This window comes from Trypanosoma cruzi, genomic scaffold (genome assembly GCF_000209065.1).
Source record: "Trypanosoma cruzi strain CL Brener 1047053517155 genomic scaffold, whole genome shotgun sequence".
NCBI classification, from domain to species: Eukaryota; Euglenozoa; class Kinetoplastea; order Trypanosomatida; family Trypanosomatidae; genus Trypanosoma; species Trypanosoma cruzi.
In genome coordinates, this window is record NW_001849539.1 from 196,797 (window position 1) to 206,761 (window position 9,965).

The 9,965-nt window shown below is 49.0% G+C and overlaps 3 protein-coding genes across 3 annotated transcripts, besides 18 other annotated features; all 3 read left to right on the forward strand.

Annotated features, from left to right (window-relative positions):
* Positions 1 to 9,965: a sequence feature (heterozygous, Esmeraldo-like haplotype).
* Positions 29 to 49: a sequence feature (AT_rich).
* Positions 80 to 123: a microsatellite.
* Tc00.1047053509137.10 (uncharacterized protein) lies at positions 114 to 734 on the forward strand (the record flags this gene model as incomplete). Its single annotated transcript, XM_801149.1, has 1 exon — positions 114 to 734. The coding sequence occupies one exon, from the start codon at positions 114 to 116 to the stop codon at positions 732 to 734; it is 621 nt and encodes a 206-aa protein (XP_806242.1).
* Positions 126 to 221: a microsatellite.
* Positions 225 to 259: a microsatellite.
* Positions 298 to 331: a microsatellite.
* Positions 478 to 512: a microsatellite.
* Positions 544 to 590: a sequence feature (A-rich).
* Positions 592 to 614: a microsatellite.
* Positions 652 to 671: a microsatellite.
* Positions 729 to 763: a microsatellite.
* Positions 793 to 858: a microsatellite.
* Positions 857 to 7,825, forward strand: Tc00.1047053509137.20 (uncharacterized protein; the record flags this gene model as incomplete). Its single annotated transcript, XM_801147.1, has 1 exon — positions 857 to 7,825. One exon carries the CDS (start codon positions 857 to 859, stop codon positions 7,823 to 7,825), a length of 6,969 nt encoding a protein of 2,322 aa, XP_806240.1.
* Positions 1,703 to 1,748: a sequence feature (GA-rich).
* Positions 4,829 to 4,884: a microsatellite.
* Positions 5,671 to 5,740: a microsatellite.
* Positions 8,003 to 8,050: a microsatellite.
* Positions 8,284 to 8,315: a microsatellite.
* Positions 8,532 to 8,568: a sequence feature (T-rich).
* Positions 8,634 to 9,926, forward strand: Tc00.1047053509137.30 (imidazolonepropionase, putative; the record flags this gene model as incomplete). The annotated part of the gene is made up of 1 exon (XM_801148.1): positions 8,634 to 9,926. One exon carries the CDS (start codon positions 8,634 to 8,636, stop codon positions 9,924 to 9,926), a length of 1,293 nt encoding a protein of 430 aa, XP_806241.1.

Below are 9,965 nucleotides of genomic sequence, written 5' to 3' on the forward strand. Positions count from 1 at the left end.
TTCACCCCCCTTCTGCATGGAGTTACGGTTAAATTTTTTTTTTTTTTTTGGTTTTTGTGCTTGTTGTTGACACGTATAATATTTATTTATTTATATATTTATTTATATATCTTATGTATATATCTTATAAATATATAAATATAAATGAGTGTACATGTGTAGCAGATCTTATGTATAATAAATATATGTATGTGTATGTAATATATAATATATGGATATATCACTTTTTTTTTTTTTTTTCTTTTTTTTCTTTTTTTTTATTACCGGTGTTTAATTGGCGTCCGTGTTATTGTGTGCTTTTCTTTTTTTCTTTTTTTTCTTTTCTTTTTTTATTGAAATTTATTTCTACTGTTAAATTTGGATGTCTACAGATGGAGTTTTATGTGATTTCATGTAATTTATTACTTTTTACACCCTTCCCCCCCCCTCTCTCTTTTCCATTTCTCCTCCTTCTCATTGTAAAAGACAAAAATTTATTTTTTTCTTCTTTTCTTTTCTTTTCTTTTTTCTTCAGTTGGTTTATTTTCTCCTTTCACAGCCACAAGAGACAAAAAAAAAAACAACAAAAACAACAACAACAAAAAAGAAAAGGGGTGGGTGGGTGGGTGGGTGGGGGAAAATTCCCATTTAAAAGGTGGTGCTGGAAGTCCCTGTTGTTGTTGTTGTTGTTGAAATTAACGGCACCACATTTGAAGGGTACGAAGTCCTCGGGTTGCTTTCACACACGCATATAAATAAATAAATATATAAATATATATATATAGAGAGAGAGAGAAAGAGAAAGAGAACGCGTCTGTCTGTCTGTCTGTGCGTGCGTATATATATATATCTTCTATCTATCTATATCTATATATATATGCTACATTTTATTCCGGCAAAGGCATCTTTGCGGTGCGGGGGTGATGGGAAGTCATTTTTAAGCATCCCGCCAGCGTGGCTTCAAGGGTCTTCTAAGTCATCTACATTTTCTTCTACATGCTCACCCCGTTTCTATTCTCCAGGGGCATGTACGATGGGGAGTGCTTCCATGCAAATGGAGCAAGGGTGTGAAATTCCTCCTGGCTTCTATTTTGAGCGACTTGTAGGAATGGAGTTTATTGGCTCCTCGTATACATTAGGCTCGCTTCAAGAGGCAGTGTTGGCGTTCATTCGGTCGGAGCAAATGGGTGCGTTGGATGCGGCAGCGGTAGAAGCGGCATCGGCATCATCGCCATCATCTTCCGCCGGTGAATTAGATGGGGGCGAGGGTGGGGGGGAGACGTTATCGGTGGTATATTTCATGGTACTCCTTGTTGCCTCTTGCAATGGGAAGGACACATCCATTGAGGCGGTACGGTGTGCCTTCTACGGCCCGGATGATGCTCAGGATGAGACGCACAGTAGCAGGATGCCTGGTGAAGATGCAAAAGAAACGGACTCCCCGCCCTTTTTAAATTTGGAGGCGGAGTACACGGACCGGGATCCGGATCTCTTGCTGCAGTATCTGTGGGATCAACTGCACAGCGAGACACAGTCAATGTGGTGTGGGGCGGGGTGCAGTGTTCCATTTCCCACCGCGGCATCGACATCGTCCTCATTTCAAATTATTGACCGGACGCTGTTGCTGCTCCGTGCAGGTGTGCTGGATATTGTTCAGGCAAGTCTGACAATGTCACCATCGTGCATGCCAACTTTAACAGGAACCACAGTTGCAACAATGCAGAAGAAAAGGAGAAGGAGGAGGGGAGGAATGACAGAAAAGGAAAAGGGAGTCCGTGAGTCAATGAAGCAGCCTGCATTTTCGGCCTTGACAACGGTGTTGGATGGAAACAGTCATAATAATACGGTTGGGGAGTTGGGATTTTCTCAGTTGTGTGCGGAGGTACCGAAGGCGTTTCATCATGGGCTGATGTTGTCCTTCACAGAGCGGTTGGATGCACGGTTGGCGTCGGTAGCGATGCCAGATGGGGGGCGACAACACGAACGACGCTCCTTTGCGAGCCTTCGACGATTTCTGCAGCGTCAACAAAAGCAAATGAATACCGCCGCTGCCTCGGCTTCTGCTTCTGTTACTTCTACTTTTCCTTCTAATAGAAGGACGTTTCCTATGAATAATACCGCTTCTCCTTTTTCTGTCACAGAGGAGGCGTTGAGTTTGGCCCCATACCGTTACTTTGTATGGTTGCATGTTGTTGGAACGGACATTTTTTACGAGGCAACCGTGACGGAGAAAATAAGTGTCCCACTCCCCGCACGTCAAAAGTGTGCCCCGACAGCAGCCGCACCGGTGGCGGCGTCGGTTTTCAAACGAACTAAATCCGCGACATCTCACAGTAGTTGTAGTGGCACAAGGGAGTCTGCTGCAATGTGTCCAGAGGAAGCGAGTGCCAGGGGGGTGGAGGAAGAAGAGAGAATTGAGGAAGAAGATGGTTCTCTTGGGCGACCGCTTTCATCCCTCCCCGCACTGCTACCAGTTTCCGTGGGCCACGATGATACGCCTCTCTGCGATGAGGCGAAAATTGCCGTCATGTCGCTTCCAGCGAATGCCTTTTGTCAGATGGGATATTTTTTAAAACGCAAAAAAACCGATCTTGTGAAGGAAAAGAAAGGAAGAAAGTTAATCACCACGTTTCATTGGATCTCCGCCTCTGACTACGCCAAGCAAGGCCTACAGGTGAAAGAGGTATCGTATGTACAGGAGGGAGACACGAAGAATACTCCAGGGGCGTTTTTTTTCGCAGAGCTTAAAGGAGGGAAACGCCACCAGAAACATGCAACTCGACAGGAGGAGCGGTCAGTGGGATCATCCGCCTCCGCCGGTGCGGGCCGGTTTGGAACGTTGGAGGTGCGCTCGGCCGCGCAATGGAGCTTGGCGCATTACCCGCAGTGGCACCACTGGGATCCCGTGACTCAGAGGCTCTCGTTTTGGGCGGCCTTTCAAACGTACGATAAGCTGCGTATCGTTGTCTTCAATGGACATCCCGATCGGCGTTGCTGTGAGTTTGAGCGAAATCTTCCGCGGCGGCGTCAGACGGTGTCTTTTTCTTCCACTACCGCCACTCCAAGTTACCACACACGGCATGATGATGCCGCGGATGCGGCAATGACGATGCAAGTTGCCGTGGAGCGTGGCTTTGGTGTGTCTGGCAGTTCATGTGATGTGCATCGCAGTGCGGCTCTCGGCGGTGGGGCTACGTTGTTGGAGCCGTGGGGCACGGCGTGCTGTTCCGCTCTTTCGCGTATTCACATGAATCTTCTGCCCGTGCAGTATGAGGATGGAATTCGGGATTCCGTTTTGTGTGAGCAGCTCTTCCTCTCACGCGTCTCCTACCCCGTCTCCTCCTGCACCTTGCCATTGGCTGTGGTCGATATGTCGACGGAGACGTCGAAGTGGGGTCTGGATACCTCCCCACGCGTGTCAACGAGCGCTACCAACGGCATTGACGACAGGAACGACCGGAGTGTGAGGGAACATAACCCGTTGAAATTACGACCAGACGGTGACGTGCATTTTGGAATGTCGAGATATGACACCAGGCTATCTAGTGGGGAAGAAGTACCACCGCCGACGCGACCACGCACGGCGGTGACCCCCGCATCAACCATTGAAATTGGTCCACCTGCAATACTTTGCATGATTACGGCACTTCGTAATCAAGTGGATGCGGTGAAGGTCACCATTCCACTCACATATGAAGAGCGTTGCCGTGTCACGTATGACACGCGTGTGACATTTTTATTTATGAAGGGTATGATTGTGATTTATTTGCCTGGTGTCTTTGTTCATTATGTTGATTTGCATCATAAGGATACACCACCGCGTTATTTATTTGGAGTACAATTGAATCATCCGGCTTCATTAAGGAGCGAGGCACTTTTTACCATGATAAACACCAATGTTACGGCCACATCTGCTCCCACACCACTGGTGACGTATCTGCCGGTTCCATTTGGCCATTGGTTGTATGTACCCGGCACGGCGATGCTTTTTGAGGTTTCACTTCACCCGTCCGCCGTGTGGGGATTTATACGACGTTTGTTAATACGTCGTCGATTGTGTCGTGAACGGGCGAGTGAGTTGTTTACGACTGGCGTTTTTTCCCCATCACAAGGAAGAGAAGAAGAAGGGAAAAATGATGGGAATTGCTACATCAACGATGGGAGCATCGTTCAGTACTTTGGGTGGTCATGCCAGACGTCGGATTCACCCAGTTTAGGCGAACGAATACAACCACAGAGGGCCTCACCTGCGCCATATGTACTTCCCACCGCACAGGACGAGACTCTCATGGATCCCGCCGTCTTTGCCACTTTTCTTCAACCGGCCCCATTGTATTCTGCCTTGCATGTCGCTCTTACGCATCTCAAGCCATCACGCGAGGGTGACGACGATCACTTTATTCCATCGTCTCCACTGTCATCAAGTTCACCAAGTTGCCGTCATGAAACCGCGTCGAGGTCAAACACCCGCTCCCAATTGCTTGCGTCATCGCGTCTGGGGTGGGAGGAGGTATGGGCGGCGCGGGATGCGCAGCTTGAAAAGATTTTTTCCACTTATCTTTCCATGGATATATGGCGGGAAATATCCGTGGAATTAATTTCAACGTTAGTCATTAGTGAGGCATATGAACGTACGCGTGCTGCATGCCGTTGGCCTCTAGTACAAATGTGGAAGAAGGATATGACGGAAGACGGCACATCTAGGCGAGACACATCTACCTTCAATACGGCTTCTGTGGGTGTATGTAATCCATGCTATGTGTATTTGCCAATATGGGACCCCGCGGGTCTTGAGGCGGAAGAAGTGCATTATCGTCGTGAGGTGGTTTCTTTTTATAGTGCCTGGCGCCAGCTACAACAGCAGCGGCAAAAACATCATCAACAACGAGAGCAACAGCAGCAGTATGAGGAAGAAGAAGCGGAAATGATGCCTGCGACATCTATTGGTGGTGTATCATGCCATTATGGGTTAAATTCTGAGTACGCAGGTTGTGTGAGGGAGAAGAGTGTACCGTTGGGAGTGAACATCGCCCCATCCTCACCTCTTTCCACTCCAACTCTCACAAGAGAAACGACACCAGGCATTCATTCAGCATCGGTATCGGAATCACCCTCGCATTGGTCTAAGAGGAATCCACCTTGCGCGTTTTGTGATCCATTTAAAAGCACCACCGTATTTCCAATTGTTGCATCACCGCGCTTTATGATGAAATCTGTGGAGCGAAGTACCAGGCAAAATCGACGTCAAATAGAAGGGGGGAAAAAGGCAGCCATCCTCTCTTCACTTCTGGTGCATGCAATGAGTTTTCGTGGAGCAGCCGTCGCAAAACAGCAGTGCCACAACACTCTTCCTGAATGGTGGGTAGTCCACGGTATCTGTACGCATCCTACGCCCTCACGTTTACTGCGCAAGGCTCCGCATTTGCAACTGCTGTTTACATCTTACTACACGTTGGACGATGACACCCATTCAAAGGGCACGTCTCTGCTTCATTGGATAAAAGATACTTTTAGGAACAATCAGGGCAACCATTCCCCTAGCGTGACAGCCAATGCAATGCGTTCCGCTCCCTCATGTGCTTTGGTTTCACTGGCCCCGGTGGGACGTATATCGTTGCCTGCATTTTCTTCAGTCACCCTTGTGGGTAATGAAACGCCTGCCTGCAGTTTAAACGAAAACGTCAGCGTATGCAACAACAACAACAACAACAACGGCAGCAGCAGCAGCAACAACAAGAACAACAACAACAACAGCAACAGCTGTGTACGAGGCATTCATATTGCCACAAACCCTACTAGCCATTTATCATCGACGAACCTTCGTGTGTCTGCCGGTTCAAGCCTCCGAACAGGCATATGGAGGAGCGACGGTTACTCCGTTAGGTTTTCGTCCGCGACACCTCCACATGCACAGACAACGGAATCCAGTGGCGGCGGGACACCTCACACAGGCAGTGCGGCGGCGTACGCGGCAACACAATCACCGCCATTCGTTGGTTTAACGTCATTTGAGCGAGTGAAACGAGTGCCTTTTGATGGATTGTCTTGCGGGATGCCGTTTTTAGAAGCCGTGCTGGAGCAGCTTCGTGTTTTATTGAAGGCATGCCCCAATGGCCACGCATCGCGGTTATCTTTTGCTGGGATGCAGCGATCAATGGAGCAGGAATCGCAGCGGCAGCATCACGGTGGGGGATCACGACCTCGTAGCTCGGAGACACTAGGAGAGTCACGCTTTTTGACGCCCGCCTTTGAGTCTTTGTTTGCATCGTTGTTGACGGCCTGTGCGACGTCGGCCCCAGGTACAGCGCCATACCTGGAACTTTTGGCATTATTTTACGATGCAGCTGTCGCATCGGTCGTAAATGCCCTAGTGCGTATTACAAATGCACCTCTTTCTTCTTCATTGGCTAATTCTCCTGCGGAGGCTTCCTTGACGTTGAATCCGGCTTTTGGCTGCGTTGAAGGGGCTTCGAAAGCGGTGAGAGATTCGTCCGAAGTGTTGTTGGCACGCTGGGGTTTTGGGCAGAGACTTGCATTGGCGCTGGAGCGTCTTGGGATGCCGCCTTCGTCCGATCTTGTGGAATACATCGCACGTGAGGGGTTAAATCATTTTCCCACGCGTACATTTATTGCTGGGCAAACCTGCGGTGCATTTGATGGGGTGGGCTTGGCGTCGTTGTTGCGCCAGCAGCCATCCCTGGCGTCTTTGCTGCATGAGCAGGTGGTCTCGTTTGCGCCGCGGTTGAGTCATGATTTGGGTCTCTTTTCACTGCACGCCTCACGCGTCATGCGCGAATTTGCGACACCCACGGAGGAAACGGTCTTGTCGGAGGCTATTCAACGGGCGTTGTGTTGTGGCGTCACTACGGACCGCACTGCGGCAAGACCCTCGCACAGTTCGACCGGCTACAGTGATAATTTCTCTCCCATCCTTGCGTTACAGCCCTCATATGCGCCCCATTTTCAACGGCGTATGTTGTTTTCTCATCTTGTCATGAACACATCCATGACGCCCCAACAAGTGGCTCTTGAGGGGAATGTTGCTATGGGGAATTTCTCCCAATCCTCAATGCTATGTGAGCAGAAGTGGCAAGTCATGGCCGCTTTGGACCCTGGACCTTACATACAGCAAGGGGATGAACGGAGCATCCCTCTTGAAACGGAATTTTTATCCTCTTTTTTACCATTTCAATGGTGGTGGAAACAAAAACGAAGGCATATGACTTTGCCGATTGCTATGAATATTGGTGACAAAAGGAATACCCGTACTAATTCCAAAATTATTAATAGTAAACCTTTCTTCACTAATGCCGCAAAAACAGTATCAACAATACCCGTATTTTCTTGCACGCCATTCTCAACACCTACAGTTACGAATACTTCTGCGGGTAGTCATGCTTATAAGGGGCCCGACAGTATGAAAGCCACTGAATTTTCCAGAATGGCGAAAGCAGAAGGATGTGTGAATGAAGGGAGGCATGAGATTGCACCTTTTGTGGCCACGTCATTGTCCTTTCCAACGGATATAAACTTTCCGAAACTGTTACGGTCCCCTACCCAGACATCTTTTGCAGGGCCGACAAACGACGGCAGACAAGAACCAGACATACTGAAAGGTGCTTTATCTTTATTGACATTGACTGAGGCGGATTTGGAGCGGCATGACACGGGCGACAGTGGGCTTTTCCGCACACAAGAGGAAATGGAAGAAAATAAAGCGGCAATAGCCGTCATGGCAATCCTTCCAAAAATGCTTGCCGCAACACCGCTTGGGCGCATGGTTGCGATGGAAAGAGCAAAGGCAGCCATGGCTGTCGTGCTTGACCCGTTCTTTAAAGAAGATTGAACATGAATGTGGGTAGTGTCATTGCATGTATAAACACTTTTTTTTTTTTCTTCTTCCTTTTTCTCCTTTTATACACGGAATTTACGTTATTTTAATGAATGATGTTTACCCACTCTCTCTTTCTCTCTCCCTTTTTTTTTTTTTTTTTTGAGCATGTGTCCTTGCGAAGAAAATGGAAAACGAAAGAAACAAAAGAAGAAAAAAACCAAAAAAACAAACAAACAACAACGACGACATCCTCCATCCAATCACACTTCTTCCCCTCCCCTCTTTTTCCCAATTTATATACCCCTTTTTCTGGGCTTTTGCCCTGACATGCTGCTGCCGCTTGCTGCGTGTTGGTGTACTTACACCCAGACACCCATACGTAAATGCATACGGATTTATACAGAGGATTCACTGTCGTGTTACTGCTACTGCTATTCCTAATTCAACGATTGCTTGTATGCATGCATGCGCATACATACATACATACATACATACATACATATGGATCTGCGTATACATTGTATATATTTCTGTATTTTTATATGTATTCCTGTGTAAAGGATTTATGCTTGTTTCTTTTTTTTTTTTTTTTTTCAATGATTCTCATGATTTGTGCTGCAAGCACGCAAAGGCATATCGCTTTGAAAAGGGTTCTTTTCACATACGCACAACAATATTAGGGAAATAAATATTTATAGTGACATTACAATAATAATAGTTCTTTCTTTTTTTTTTTTTTTTCCTTTTTTCCTTTTAGCCAACAGCAACCCGCAAGAAGGAAGGAGGGGGGAGGGGGAGAGAGGAAGACACAACGAGGAGTATGCTGAGGGGCATGTTACTTTTCCACAACGCCGAGCAGGTGGTGCAGGTTGTGTGCGGTGGGGAACGTTATGTGGCGGGAAGAGAGCAGAGCAATCGCATTGCTGTCATTCCTCACGGCTCCCTTCTTGTCGACACAACCACAGGGAACATTGCGGCTGTTGGCACAAACGACGAGGTGCAGGCATTCGTGACGGCCAACAAGTGCAACGTCACAGACACCGTTCCGTGCGAGGGGAAAGTGCTGCTTCCGGGTTTTGTGGACGCCCACACGCACCCCGTATGGGATGGGGATCGTGCCCACGAGTTTACGATGAAACTCAATGGCGCCAGTTACATGGATGTGCAACGCGCGGGTGGTGGAATCGGCTTTACCACACGCTGCACACGTGCCGCAAGCGAGGCGGAGCTTAAGGCGCTGCTACGTAGGCGGCTGCAGCGCATGTTGTCATTTGGCACAACGACGGTTGAGGGAAAGAGCGGGTATGGGCTCGAGCGGGATACGGAGCTGAAGATGCTGCGTGTGCTGAAGCAGGCAAATGATGAGGGCCCCTTAACGATTGTCAGCACGTTCTGCGGGGCCCACGCGGTGCCGGAAGGAAAGACGGCGGAAGAGGCGGTGCGTGACGTCGTTGAAGTGCAATTACCCGCAGTCATGCAGGAGCGTGCCGAGGGGAGGAATGATGTGCAGAATATAGACGTCTTTTGCGAACTTGGCGTCTTTGACCATGACCAGTCGCGGCGTGTGTTGGAGGCTGGAAGAAAATCAGGGCTAATAATTAATTTTCACGGCGACGAACTGTCATACGTCGCGTCGGGTGAGCTTGCCGGCGAGCTTGAGGCACAGGCGGTTTCCCACCTGGAGCACGTTAGCGACGAGGGCATTGCTTGCATGAGCAAAAGGCCGACCTTTGCCGTGTTGCTCCCCATGACGGCATATGTCCTTCGCATTGCCCCACCGCCTGCTCGTAAACTTATTGATGGCCACGTCCCTGTGGCTCTCGGCAGCGATTTCTGCCCCAATGCACACTCCTTGTCTATGCCACACACGATGAATGTGTCGTGTGTGTTGATGCACATGACGGTGGAGGAGGCACTTGTTGCTGCGACAATTAACGCGGCGGGCAGTTTGAACATGAGTGATCGCTGCGGCAGCCTTGAGGTGGGCAAGTGGGCCGATGTCGTTTTGCTGCATGCCCCACGATGGGAGCATGTCGTGTACCAGATGGTTGATCCCCCGATTGAGGCGGTGTACAAGAAGGGCAGGCTTGTGTACAGCAAGGAGCTGCCTTGACGACCAAAAAAGAAAGGAAGCGACAGAGGGGCGCTGCGC